The sequence below is a fragment of the Limanda limanda genome, chromosome 14 (assembly GCF_963576545.1).
Source record: "Limanda limanda chromosome 14, fLimLim1.1, whole genome shotgun sequence".
NCBI classification, from domain to species: domain Eukaryota; kingdom Metazoa; phylum Chordata; class Actinopteri; order Pleuronectiformes; family Pleuronectidae; genus Limanda; species Limanda limanda.
Genome location: NC_083649.1, coordinates 17428766 through 17444001, shown reverse-complemented (window position 1 = coordinate 17444001; position 15236 = coordinate 17428766). Strand labels below are relative to the sequence as shown.

At 44.4% G+C, this 15236-nt stretch overlaps 1 protein-coding gene across 1 annotated transcript in view; it reads left to right on the top strand.

Moving 5' to 3' along the window:
- Positions 1 to 15236, top strand: part of LOC133018991 (cell adhesion molecule DSCAML1-like) — a 56220-nt gene that overhangs the window by 18281 nt on the left and 22703 nt on the right. Inside the window, exons 4-7 of the mRNA XM_061085331.1 lie at positions 11387 to 11533; positions 11640 to 11918; positions 13254 to 13529; positions 13839 to 14135. Coding sequence (XP_060941314.1) covers positions 11387 to 11533; positions 11640 to 11918; positions 13254 to 13529; positions 13839 to 14135 — 999 coding nt within the window. The remainder of the gene's footprint in view (positions 1 to 11386; positions 11534 to 11639; positions 11919 to 13253; positions 13530 to 13838; positions 14136 to 15236) is intronic.

Genomic DNA, 15236 nt, shown 5'->3' with positions numbered 1-15236 from the left:
CCGCCGCCGCCACTCTCCTTCGCCTTTTTTCCCTTTTGTGTCTACATCAAGCACACACAAGCCTTGACACACACATACACACACACACACATGCAGCATGAGTACGTCCACAGAGCATCAGTGTATCAGTGTCAATCAGTGAAAGAGGAAGAGAAGGGAAAGCCCCTGCGAGCACGTCACTCTGACAGGAAGCTGGCCGCTCTCTCACCCTTCCAGCCACGGCTGTGTGAGAATAAGACGACTCAGAGAGAGGGAGACAGGCGGAGGACTCTGCTTTTGGTTTAGTTCAGTATCACCTGGATTAACAGTTTAATTTGAGAGCTTTGACCATCATTTATGTTGGTCGTAATAACATCCTATAATGGCTACTATAAGGCTGAGGGAGAAAATCTCAAATAGTCCTTGTTTACTTTTCCTTGGAAAGCAAAGATTAAAATTTTGTTTGCTATATAAAAACTACAGAAGTATTAAATAAATCAGGTTTTTCCATGTTTCAATTTGGTGTCCTTATAAGTCTGGTCCAAGCTTATTGGTAGACCAATATTATTAATCTTACTGACCTATATTTACTCGTAATTCAAATTTCCAAAAATCTCGAGGAACATGCAAACCAGTCCAAAGTTTACCCAAGTAATCCCTCGAAAACAGGCCCTAGTCCTAACTCATCATGCCATTTTTGTTTTGTATAAGTACACTTAAAATAGATTTTCTCATGAATTCATGAGGTTTTTTTTTTATATTGTTATTTTGTATTCATCTGTCCGACCTGGGAGAGAGATCCATCATTTATGATTCTCTCTGGTTTTGGTAGTTTTCCCTCACTCTAATCGAGGGTTAAGGGCAGAGTATCGATCCTTGTTAAACCCTATGTGGCGAACTATGATTTGTGAGTATGGGTTGTACAAATACAATTTATTTTGATTCGATCAATTATTATAGCTTTGTTTTCAGTATTTTATCAGATGCTGTACTTAAATACTGGTGTAAAGGATACAGGTGTCACTTCTAACCCCAGCCCGGGGTCATTCTGAAAGTGAGAGCTGGACGGCTCGTGTCAAGGCTTAAAGAAAGAGAGCTGGAAGCCTTATATGGTCTGGATTGGGCTAAGAAATAGGATTTGAATAAAGCGGTTTTACCCGTTTTCTCTTTCTTTCTTTCCCTCCACTCTTTTGTTTAGGCTGAAGAACGAGGGATTAGTGTGAGGAGATTACAGCAGGCTCTTCTAAGAAATTTCATTTAAGGAAAATGCTTATTTAGACTCAACAGTTTAGCGTCAGTGGCAGGAAGTTTTTTCCCTGATATCCCCTCTTTATGTTTTCTGTGTCTTATGATGAACGGCAGAGATTTTCTCCTCTAATCCTCTGAAATTGTTGGTTTGAAGTGTGGCTCCACTATTGTTCTCCAAACTTTCATCAGATCTCATCGGATAATTCGAAATAGCCAGCAATTAAATCGCTCCCAACTAAAAATATAAATCTGATAAGATGTCTAATGAGTGTTTTGATAAGATAAGAAAAGATAAGGGAAATAACTCAGAGATTGTTGATGATGTCGTGAAATCCATACCCTCCACGTTGTGATTTGTTGCGTCAGAGAGTGATATAGTGTTTTCACAGTTAGTGACGTGGTGATTTAGATTTTCTTTACCCTGGCTGGTTGTCAGCATAGGCCTCAACGGTGTCGTGATCATGGATCAAATGGAATCTCTGGTGGTCATCCGTGTGCCATGTTCCGACATGACCTCTCAATCAGGCCTATTGATCCGCCCCGTGTTCGCTGTCCAAACACACGCAGAGGTCAGATCAACACTGCAGGCTGTGATTGACTGCAGGGGGGGGGGGGGGGGGGGACGGCTCGAACCTGCTGCTTTGGGTGTAAATGTGACAGAAACAGCGGAGGGATAGAGCGAGATGTTTCCTGGTTCTGTTGTTTGTGTGTGTGCTTAGCGCCACGTGTAGGTAAGTCAATAATTCAACATGCAGACAGTAGGTGAGGTGTTTGCTCCTTCTGTTTCTCCCGACAGTAAAAGTCTCTTAAGATGTCTCAATCCATCCATCAGACGGTAATGGTCGTATGGTTTGAGCCATGGGGGAAAATATCCAAATATGTCACAGGCACAATTGTCCTCAGCCCAGAGTGAAATGTTCTACTTGTTTCATCCACACAACACTGAGAAACTCAAAAATATTAGATTTGTGATTGTAGTGCACTTAAAAAAAACATGTTCACATTTGAGAAGAAACAAAGTCAAACTCGATGATCGAAATATGAATATTTGGCATCGATTGAATAATTGATTGGTGTCTTATTCCGCTGCTCCCTGGGTCGGTCCCCAGTGTATGAGAGGATTCACACCTACAGGAGGTTTCCAGGTCACATGCTCACCTTCTGACTGTGGCAGGAACCCGATGCAGCGAGAACATGTAAACACTCCAAGGAACATCATTGTGTTCTGATGGAATATAATCCGACGTGTTTGTGAGGTGAATAAAAACATCTGGTCACAGGGATGTGAAGCGTCAACTCCATCAGCACAGGGAAAAAAAAAAAAAAAAAGGAGTAATGTTCTCCACTTTGGCTAGAGAATTCTTTTTTCTACTACTTCTCTTCCACCACACATGTTGATACTCTTACAAGTAATACTATTTCCTTTATTTATTATTATTAAATCAAAGATATGATTTAATATGCTCCTACTCACATACAGCTACACCAATGAAATCACGCTTGCATGTTAAATCAAAAGGAATCATATATTGCAGGAATTTTCTTGTAATAGATTACTTCAGCATTGTGGTTTTGCTGAACTGCTTCTTTTTAGTGAAATAATTGATTTGAGTTCCTGCTCACTGAACTTTTCCTCACTGGTTGTTATTGTGAAGAGGAAGAAACCAGAGTCGACCTTTAACGTGTAACACAGACCAGCTTTTTATTGACATGTGACTCTTGATGTCACAGTTGACGACAATGATGATGTTGTCGATTTCTGTTGTTTGACTTTGGTAAAGGTGAGATGATGATATTTGATTCTATTGTTCCAAGAGTATTTATAGTCATTTGGCGTGTGGGGATTTCAACAATCCCTTTTGGTAAACACTGTAAATGTACGCGTGTGTGTGTGTGTGTGTCTAGCAGTTAATCTCTCTCTCTCTCTCTTTCTCTCTCTCTCTCTCTCTCTCTCTCTCTCTCTCTCTCTCTCTCTCTCTCTCTCCCTCTCTCTCTCTCTCTCCTTCTCTCTCTCTTCCTCTCTCTCTCGTCCTGCCGGGCAGTGACACTCCTCTGCCACCAGCACTCTAATAGGGAGGGACCAGGCAGCTCACTCAGTGCCACTAATGCAGCTCACTGCCCCGGGCTATGGGCTAAGCTGGAGTACACTGCATCACAGACACACACACACACACACACACGGACACACACATATGATGGCAGACACACACAGCCTATATCCAGCTCTGTCTCTTATCTGCAGCTAAGTCAAAACAAGGTGGAGGGGCGGGAGCTTTTTCCCTGCTGGATGTTTACTTTTGCTGAGTGACATTTTTGAAAGAACCAAGTTACTTGGGTGTTTAAGCCTTGGTGCAGGTGCAGTTAACAGAGTTAATGGGATATACACTAGAGGGGAGGTTTTTGGACCGTGGTGGCACGCTTAGGTATGGTGCAGTGCATGCGTGCGTGCGTGCGTGCGTGCGTGCGTGCGTGCGTGCGTGTGTGTGTGTGTGTGTGTGTGTGTGTGTGTGTGTGTGTGTGTGTGTGTGTGTGCACGTGTGTGTGTTCCTCTCTCCCGGGACTCTCATTATCACTGCTGTCCCAGATGTCACCAAGCACATGAAACACACGTCATGAATAATGGAGCCCTATTTCTACATCTCTCCCCATTTTCTCTCCAATACTCCCACCCCTCTTTTCCCCACCATCCCTCTCCGTTTCCTCTGATGCTTCGACTGATGCTTAATCTTCTCAGCGCTGTCTCTATCGGAGATGGTCCATTTAGCTTTATGCAGCATCGTCGTGCCCGGTCTGGTTTGGGGCGGCTTTATGGAGGGGAAACACGGCGTCTCTGCAGTGTTTGCGTTGAGTTATATCTACGCAGACGACGTCCTTTTTTTGCATACAGTTTTATGGCCTTCCCACGGCTGTCCATTCAGCCGCTCCTAAGGCCTCCCCCCCCACCCCACGCCATCCCCTCCCCCAGTGTTTACTGTTGAAAGTCACACTGGGGCAAATTGGGACGGCGCAGGCAGCGGAGCAGAAGAGACGTGGTCCCATCTCAGTGGAGAAGCCGGACTCATGCTCTCTCTCTCTCTCTCTCTCTCTCTCTCTCTCTCTCTCTCTCTCTCTCTCTCTCTGTCTCTCTCTCTCTGTCTGTCTGCTCCATCTCCTCCCTCGCCCTCGACCTCCTCGACCTCCACCTCAGTCTGCTCCTCACCTCCGTGCCGCCTCCCAACTTTCCAACATCCCCTCCACTGTACGACACGCCACAGTGGGAGGAAGGGTCAGGGAGAGGAAGAGCATGATTGAAAGATGAGGTAAGCAGTCAGGATTGGTTTGGAGAGAGGACAGCAGTCAGGATTAGACAGTGGAGCGTGGCTTTTTAATGAAAACATGACAGAGCTGCGGCTTCTTCAACACCCCCCTCCCACCCACCCTCCTCCTCCTCCTCTTCCTCCCGTCTACAAAATGAGCAAAACCACAGAGAGGATGCAAGAGGGGAGAAAACAAAGCTGATGTACAGATATTGCCCATGTGGGGTTTTTGGTTAAATAGCGACGCTGTGCTCATCGCGCTCCGTGTGAACCGTTTGCTCGTGTTAACAAAGTCTCCTTCACTGGGGGGGGGGGATGCAGCCGCAGTTGTTACACATCAGTTGTGCCAATAAAAGCTGCTCTGAATGTGAATTGAAGGGAGTTAAGAGGCTCCTATTCATAGATGTTAAGTAAGAGTGCCGCGGAATAAAAGCCAGGAAAGTGTATATGTTTAATTGGCTGACACCTGCTTCTACTTGGGGCTTTTTTAATGTACACAGCAGAGAGAGAGAGAGAGAGAGAGAGCAAAGGGAGTCTGAGTGGGCTCTCGCTTTGAATACAGATGCAACACCCCCCCCCTTGTTTTTGCATAAAGGTTTGAAAGGAGGCGAGAACACAGACGTGGACTGTTATCTCCTCCTCGGTTTACCCTCCATCTTCTCCTTCGCTTTCCACCCTTTTACTGTTTTTCCCTCAGCTCCCTCCATCCTCGTTCTCTCCTCTCTAAATCAAGTCAGTCAGTCCAATGTTGCTGATTTTCCTGCTTTAACCCGTTTTCTCTGCAGCCGAGTCCCCGGTGCTAATTTTACCGCATAGTTTATTATTTTTCGTTCCAGCAGGGACATTTTTTTTGTCCTATTTTAAGCCTGGTAGGTGTTTTTCCCATTTGTGTGTGTGTGTTTGTGTGTGTGTGTGTGTGTGTGTGCCTTTCCGGTTACAGGCGTGTGCGCCTGGCATGTCTGCATTTGTGAGCACCAAGCATCTTCCAGCAGTACAGAAAATATCTTCGGAATTCACTGCGTTTTTTTTTCTTTCCCTTTTTCTTTCTTCTTCTTTCTGTGACAGTCACAAGTCTTTGATCCACTCCTCCTCGTCCTCGTCCTCGTCCTCCTCCTCCTCTCACTCTTCTCACCTTCTTTCAAATTCCTCACCACATCTTGCCGTTGAGAGCGCCGATAGAAGGCAGACGTACAGAATGCAATTTCTTTAACGTCAAACTCTCTGAATATCACCCGTTGTTTCAACAACGCATTGTTAATGTGTTGACCGGAGGATTATAATAAACTTGTTTGTCAAATAACAATGAATAAATACCAATGGCTAAACATTGAAGTTCAAGTGTCACATGAGTTCACATCCATTAGTATCGATCAGGGTCTTGTGGATATTTAAAGCTCAAACTATTACTTTTGCAAACCCTTAGGTTCAATTCCTGATCTATTTCTTTCATTTTCTAAAGTTGCATGATTAATTAGTGAAAATAAATCAGTTTACAAGACAAGAATTGTTACAGGGATGTATCCATTGACAAGAGGAGGGTCACACCATGGACAGGTGGGCCAGGACTAACATACAGAGACGGACGTCCATTTACGCTCACATTCACACAGGAATCTTTGGTTCAAACAATCCAAACACATTGGATTGGGTTAAGGTTGTGCATGTGAGTTTGAATGGTTGTGTGTCTTTGTATGTTGACCTTGTGATACACTGGCGCTCTATCTAGAGTGTATACCTTGCCTCTCGCCCAGTGTCAGCTGGGATTGGGTACAGACCCCCACCCACATCCACTAAAGCATCATTGGAATGATGTTTAGTGGCGCTAGAAAGAAAAACATAATCTTTTATTTTATATTATCTCTACTGTATATATAATAAGATTCTATATAAATCAAATGAGGGATATTTTTTCAAAATAAAGCTTCATCTAATGTGTTGATACTTCAGCTCCTACCAGTGATGCCTCTGAAATGAACACTTTTCAGGCCTTCAGTTTTTCAGAGTCAAAGTCGTTATCTTACAACTCCAGACCACATGTCTGTGATGGATAAACCCGTCGGGCCGGAGGCATCTATCGCTCTTGTCAGTTTGTGGAGGAGTGAAACCTCTGACCCTCTGCTGCTTTGACACATTCTCTCCTTGCATTGGCTTACAGTCATCATAATGAGCGGTGAAAATACACTAACAGCTTAACTGGGAAACCCCCTTCAAGGCGAGAAACCACTGCCTTTGACCATCAGCGGTGTTGGGCAAGTTAAAGACTCCGGGGATCAGATTGTACTGTAGTGATCCGCCAGAAGGAAAACAAGGATGGGAGTTCGATTGCTCATTAGCCTTTTCCAAACTGATTATATATGGAGTCCATACTGGGAACTCCCATAGGAACAGCTGGGTTTTTAACTCAGTGCTGCATGTTCCTGCACTCCCTGTTTTGTTTTATCCACAGGAGATGGTATGAATTTTGGACAGGCTAGTATCACAAGAAATTTGTTGATAAAGCCCCTTTTGCACTGATCAAAACATCCACTACAAAACACTAACATCTGGCTTTTGTCTGCAATGGGCATGGAATTCATCGGCATTTACTCAAATGACTCAGCAGGAGACGCAGGTTTCATCCACTCATGGCTCCAATCGCCGGTGATGGAAACATGGTGAACCTGGGTGAATGTGCTGATTTGGTACCACAGCCAGGAGAGAGGTTTACTGTTCATCTGTGGCATTGACCATGATGCAAAGGGGGAAAAACACACAGGCAAACTCCTCTACTTAACTCAATCACTACTTTTCTTAAAGCAGGTTTACCCCCATGTTTAAAACACCCATGTATAACCGCTAAAGTTGGTATTAAAGATGTATACGAGAGGAAAAACAGTTTTGTCCCAAAATTGACTGAAGTAAGAGATTTGCCCCTGTAACGCATGCAGGCCAGGTTCTCTTCCAAGAGCCCAATCAGAAGCCCAAGGTAGTTTCCAAACTGTGCATGAAACTGATAATGAACAAGAGCCTTTTTTGTATTTTTATCTGCTTTCCCAGAGAAAGTGAAACACACCACATCTTAGTGCTGAGGGTTTTAAAAGCTTGTTAACTTTATTCTGAGATGCAGAACGTGACCAAACTCCACACATATGCTCAGGAAGTAAAAGACAATGTGTTATATTTCGTGTGTGTGTGTGTGTGTGTGTGTAACTATGAGCAGCATCTGGAAAGCTATTATTAGCAACTTCATTCTCATGCTCGCTTTTATTTCTGGATTAATTTCACCAATTCACCTTTACCTTTTTTCCCCCTTCCAGTCAAGCGACACAGGTTTTTATTTCATTGTTGCCTCCTTGATGATTGTAAACACGCCGCACTTTAATAATTGCTGAAAGTGCGTTGAATTGGTAACAGGACGGCAGTGAGAAGACCATAGCAACAGGGAGAGGATGAAGAGTGGGAGGGAGGGAGAAAGATGCAGAACATCAATAAATAATGGCCCCACTGAGGAGGTGGAAATATGGGCCTCGTTATCTTTGCGCCGACGCCTTCATTTGCATGTGAGAAAATGAGGCTGCTACTAACTCACATACACACACAGATGCATACACACGCGGGCTACAGTATATATCCTATTTATAGACTCTGTCAAGATTTTATTTTTTCCTATTCTCCATCTTGCACATTTACACTTCTATCGTTTCCCCCTTTTTCTTTCCTGCTCTTTGGAATTTGTCAGAGCAGTAGGTCTGGTCTGCTGTGTGACTGCCAGGCCGCAGGCATTTTGTCGGATTAAAAAAAAATTAAATGAATGAAAACCTCTATTACACAAGAGAGGTTTGCTGAGGACAAACAGCACGATTAGTTTGAGCAATGCCTTGTTTTCCACGTCACAGAGCGTCGCAGCTCACAGTCACACAGGGTAACGGCCCAGGAGAAGGCAGGTGGAGTTAAGTGCTTTGCTCACAGGTGACTTTTTGTAAGTTTTCCCTGAATCTGCTGAATAGGAGTGAGTCTGTGTGTGTTATTGTGAATGCACTCCATATTTTTAAAATGGCCTCAATCCAAAAAGGATTTAGTTATTAAAAATATAAAGAGATGGAAATTAAATTTAATTAAATTAACTTAATTAAAACGTGGGTGAAATAATTGTAGTTTTCATTGATATGAAAAATTATCAAATTAAAATATCACTTTTAAACGATACAAATATTTGTATTGATTTGAATGTATGTTTAACATATTCGTCTGAGAATAATTTCTAGTGATCTCAGTTTTACATTTTTCCTGTCACAAATCCACATCATTGTCCTGATCCTACACTTACAAAAAACTGAGTTTAAAGTAGTTCCCCCTTTGGGACCCCTTCTGCAGCCAGGAATCACAAACAATTTTGCACAATTTTTTCCATGAATGACTTTCACTGAGACTCTGACCAAACTCATACACGATCAACAATGGCGCCGTCCTCTAGGAGACGCAGCCTCTTTCATAGAGTTCTCCTCCCGGCTGAAAGAACCACTTATAGTTGATAAAAAAAACACTTTAACCATAAAAACAGTTCCTGCTGAGCTTATTGGAGGATCTAATTTCTTATGTAATGGTCACTTTGTTTTAATCAGTGTTACGCAAAAAAATGATGTTGGTTTCAGTTGCGATTCTTTTTTTTATTTTCTCAAAAATGCATTTTACCGAAAGACAGACATTTTTTAGACACACTCTTATATACTAAGATAATATTGTTTTGTTGAAGCTGTGGGCAAATTACATGTACGTGTTCAAATGTTATTATACCTCATATGGGGGGGGGGGATTATGTAACAACAACTGCCAACCATTTTGCAATTCATAGTTCCTGTATGCAGGCATGTATGCATTTTTTGCTGCTGCTCTGTGTGTGTGTGTGTGTGTGTGTGTGTGTGTGTGTGTGTGTGTGTGTGTGTGTGTGTGTGTGTGTGTGTGTGTGACTACGAGCGGGTGTGATGCACATTGGCTCTGTTTCTCGTTATCTAGTCAAGTCAGCATGAATAAAAGCTGAGGGAGCACAGTGATTTAGTAATTAATATTTTACTCTGTCTGCCACTTTGCCACTCGGAGACCGAGGGCAAGAGGCTGGGAGAGAAACAGAGGGAAAAGGGTGAGACAGAGGGTTCAACACAAAGGGATGAAGAGAGAGAGTCGACTATAACGACAGAGTGATTCCATGAGCAAACCACACAGCTAAGCCGGACAGATAGCGAGGGAGATAATGTGATATTGTGTAATCTGCATTGTTTCAGTAGCTGTGGACTGGATGGATTCAGCCGGCTGCTGCAGACAGAAAGTGTGGCTGTGACAGATCCCCCCCACCCCCCACCCCCCCTCTGCCTATGTCAGAGTGTTGTGACAGGCGAGTCGTCGGTGTTGTGGGTGTAGCAGTCTTAAAGTGCTCATTATCCTGTAAGGCTTCGTTCTGGGGGGCAAACAAAGGCTGCTGTGAAATTGCAGCCTGTGCCTCCTCTTAGGTCGTACAGTACGCTCCATGCAAACACCCGCACGGCCCATAACTGCTACCTTCAGTTTACCCACTCAACCCTCGGCAAGACCCGGACAAACACCGAGGCTTGTAGGTAAAATATTGATGATGATAAACACAGGTGCAGGTGAATGCAGCACGTTCAGCCGTCGGTTTGATGCTTGGATCTTGAAAGAGACCAGGTGACAGTCAAGAGCTGGAAAAAGATCTATAAACTAAAGAAGCAACTATTGGAACTCTTACTGATATGTAAACTTTGCAATTAATCCACGTTCCGAACCTCATTGAATCACATGTACTTTTTCTAGATTTAGATTTGTATCTGGATCTACCCCAAAATACATACACTCATATATATCAGAAGACTAAACATACCAGATTTAAAAATAAAATCCATGAATTACTATCAACGGAAAAATGCATTGACAAAAACGCTCTCAATGTTAAGGAAAGTGAAAAAGTAAATCCTGGATCCATTCCTGATCAGGATCCGCACCAAGATGTTATTAGTTATCTCCTGACTGCAACATTCCACCAAGTTTCATTGTAAACTGTTTTTGCGTAATCCTGCTAAATAAATAACAAACGCAGATAAGAATGCAACTTTCTGCACGGAGATAACGACTGGTTTGACCTTCGGATATAATGTCCAGTGAATTCAAGAAGATACCAAAACCACCACAAACAGAAGAAAGTGAAACTGTGAAGGGGGATGTGTTGTGTGTGTGTACAGTGTGTGTCTGTGTGTGTGTCCGGTGTGTGCGTGTGCCAGACAAAATATGCAGTATTAACACTTATACAGAGAATACCTTGTGCAGACTGGTGCTCACTGCAAACAAGCATCTCTCTTCCCTCTGCTTCTGTTCTCCTGGGCACAGCGTGAACTTTTCAGGTTGTTACCACATAACCACGGTTCTCTGAGCAGCATGAAATGTGAAACACAGAACAAACGCCAGGCCGAGAGCGGGCAGGCGCCCGTCACTCAGTCGCGCACTTGATCACCGCACTTGAAAGGTGCGAGGGAGAAAACCAACGTTTGGATAGTTTGCCGATGATAGTGTGGCGCTTAAGAGTTTTACATTGTGCTTAAAAGGGGACTATAAATCTTTCCTCTGCTCCGTCTACGGGTGGTGTAAGTGACCGCTGTGTGTCCTCCAGGCCTTGAGAGAGTGCCAAGTTTTGGGAAGCAGCATTATCAGGCAGGTTGGGCCAACTGCCCCGGCTGCTGTTTGTTCGTCACACAATGTGGTTTTTTCAATGAGCACAAAAGCTTTGTAGCAGAATGATCATTTTCATGTGTGCGTTTGTTTCTGTTTGTCTGATGCTTTTCTTTGGGGGAATTAACCTTTACTGAATGTGTCTTCCTCAGGTAACAGGTTCTCTCTCACCTCCTTCGGAGCTCTCTACATCTCTGACGTTCAGAAGGAGGACGCCCTCTCCACATACCGGTGCATCACCAAGCATAAGTACAGCGGCGAGACGCGGCAAAGCAATGGAGCCAGGCTCTCCGTGATGGGTAAGCAGGTCGCCGTTGTCAGTTCCCTCAAGCTGCTCTCATGGTTCGCTTTGTCCTGAGGAATTGTTAATCCCATCTCTCTCTCTCTCTCTCTCTCTCTCTCTAGACCCCAACGAGTCCTCGCCCACCATCCTGGACAGCTTCCAAGCAGGGGAGGTGCAGGCAGGCCAGAGCATCGAGCTCCCGTGCACCGCAGGAGGTTACCCCAGCCCCACCGTGCGCTGGCTGAAAGATGGCCGCCCCTTGCCCTCAGATGCCCGCTGGACACGGCGTTTGACGGGGCTGACCATCAGCGACCTGAGGCTGGAGGACAGTGGCAGCTATGCCTGTGAGGTCACCAACAGTTTTGGCTCCAAGGAGGTGTCTGGACAGCTTCACGTTATAGGTGTGTGAGCACAAACACACATACACACACACACATTCACGAAGACACTGACAGACTCCCACACTGTCTCCTCTGTGAATCACCCTGGCGGACAGACACATTCACAAATCTCTTTCTTTTTTTTGGTTCGAGGCGCACGTATAAGTCACACCTCGAGTGTGTCTGTAACATACGTGTGTGAGCTCTATGATGCCCCGTCGTATCAGCTCTCAAAAAGAGAGACAGGGCCGTAATTCACGGAGACTGAATCCATAACACAGCTGCCAGCACCATTCACCGTCAGAGAGAAAGAGGGTGAGGGCGACGGAGATAAAGACGCGGGGTCACCGAGGGGCCGGTCAGACAACCAGACAGTGCTGGAATGACATTATCTACAATGTAATAACAAGATAATAAGCGTGGCGGAGATAAATATACATTGTGTTAGGTATACAAAGAAACAAAGAGCGGAGGAAGGCGAGACGGAGGGGGAGAATAGAGGGGCGGAAGGCTTTGCCAGTGGGCACATCATGGCAGCACACTCTGTGACTCTGACAGGGTGAGGGGGGGAGGCACAGCATTGCCCCCCAGCACACACCACCAGCTGCCTTATTGCTCACTGACATTTGCACACACACACATGTACATACTCACTCTCTCCCTCTCTCTCTCTCACACACACACACACACACACACACAGTGGACAGAGATGTGAAGAGATAACTCCAGCTGCTTTTTTAATGAGTGTGTCAAACTGATTGAGTCACCACTGCTGATTGTACTCTCTCTTCCCCCCCCCATCTCCATGAACATACTGTTTGTATGAATCCATGTGTCATTTGTAAACCCAGTTTAATGATTTAAGATTCATGTAGAAGGTGTAGAAATGCATGTATTTTTAAAAAAGGTTATTTCTTATTCATAACTATTATTATGATGGATTTTAAATTGTACATTTTTTGCTATATTAAAGATTGTCCTCGGACCTGCACCAAAATCCCCAAAAATAATAATGATCTAAAAAGGAATCTCTTCGGTGGATGGAATAATTCTATTTGTATATCAGTATGGGGGGTGTGGCCTAGGTGGTAGAGCAGGGGCTATCCAACATGAAGGTTGCCGGTTCATGGCCCCTCATAAATGCTGAGTGTACTAAAAATGTAAGTCGCTTTGGACAAAAGCGTCAGCTAAATGACATGTAATATAATAATGACACAACAGGAACTGATTTCAGTGAAACATAGACACAGAAAATATACAACACGATAGATTACATTTTTTATTATATTTTACCACAAGAATTATTGTTATCTTTAAACTGACCTGTTTTCTAACCCCCGTGTTTCCTCCTCTCAGATCCACTACGTGTGACCTTATCGCCTAAGAACCTGAAAACAGGCATCAGCAGCACACTGTTTTTCACCTGCACTGTGGAGGGCTCTCCTGAATACACCATCAGCTGGTACAGGAACACCGAGCCCATTCTCCCCGACCAGCACATCTCCATCCAGGGGCAACACAACGACACGCTGCAGATCACCGCGGCACAGAAGTTCCACTCCGGGGCCTACCAGTGCTTCGCCTCCCGAAAGGGCCACACCGCTCAGGACTTTTCCATTATTCTGCTAGAGGGTAGGTGGACCGAGATGGTCACAAGGAAGTCCAGATTCTGTAAACTGGGCAGGCATTTTATGACAGCACTGGAGCAGTACAATGCCAGGAAACCATGGGCTTTGTAACTGAAGCTCCTACGGTTGCTGTCGTACTTTCGTCGTTCTTTATCTGAATGCTTTGATAGATCCACAAAACAAATCATTGGGCTTTTAGAAATGAATTAGAGATATTGTTATAGTCTATATAGTCTCTATAATATATATCCACATTAAGCTTTCTGTCCGATTCCTCACCTGTGTCTCTCCATTCTCTCTACTATCCCCTCAGATGGTACTCCTCGTATCGTGTCTTCCTTCAGCGAGCGGGTGGTGAACCCCGGCGAGCCTTTCTCCCTCATGTGCGGCGCCAAAGGAGCCCCGCCCCCCGCCATCACCTGGACGCTGGACGACGAGCCTGTGGTCCGGGACTCCACCTACAAGACCAGCCAGTACACCCTGTCGGACGGCCTGACCGTGTCGCACGTCAACGTCAGCAGCCCGCTCATCCGGGATGGGGGAGTGTACCGTTGCGTCGCACGCAACTCGGCCGGTAGCGCCGAGTACCAAGCGCGCATAAACGTAAGAGGTGCCTGTCTGCTTTTCAATATAAATGCACTCTACACCTGAAACAAACACACATTGGCTTAGTGAGAAGAGTAGATCACGTCTATCTATCTATCTATCTATCTATCTATCTATCTATCTATCTATCTATCTATCTATCTATCTATCTATCTATCTATCTATCTATCTATCTATCTATCTATCTATCTATCTATCTATCTATCTATCTATCTATCTATCTATCTATCTATCTATCTATCTATCTATCTATCTATCTATCTATCTATCTATCTATCTATCTATCTATCTATCTATCTATCTATCTATCTATCTATCTATCTATCTACCTACCTACCTACCTACCTACCTACCTACCTACCTATCTATCTATCTATCTACCTACCTACCTACCTACCTACCTACCTACCTACCTACCTACCTACCTACCTACCTACCTACCTACCTACCTACCTACCTACCTACCTACCTACCTACCTACCTACCTAACTGCCTGTCTGTCTGTCTGTCTGTCTGTCTGTCTATCTATCTATCTATCTATCTATCTATCTATCTATCTATCTATCTATCTATCTATCTATCTATCTAGTAGGGGTGCAACGGATCACATGACTCACGGTTCGGATCAGAACACTTTCTTTAGTCATGGATTGGATCAATTTCCGATTCAGCAGTTTCATAATGAACCAAAGAAATGTACTCTTCTCCAAATAATATAAGAGATCTCTAAGTTAGTGGTGATTCCTTGTAGAGGTGCCTAAAGCGCTACTTGCCTCGTGCTCGCTTGGGCTCTCCCTCTCACAGGTACTATCGTCCACAAAGTTTTTACTGTCCACACGGACAGTCAGACCTCAGAGTTTCAGCGGCAGCTGCGTTCAATGCAGTGCTCTCTTTCACACTTTCACTCTTTGAGTCTGTTTAACTGCCATTCAGGCTCCGTTGCAAATTTCCACTGTTTGGTCTGCCACGCTTCTCCCATCATCAGTATATTTTCCCGGGAAACCAAAATGTTCCCATACCTGCGACTTAAATGATGCGGGAGGCTTCTCCAATTCTTCTACTTCTCAAGAAGCTGTGGCTTTCACCTCAACTGCTTTGAACATGG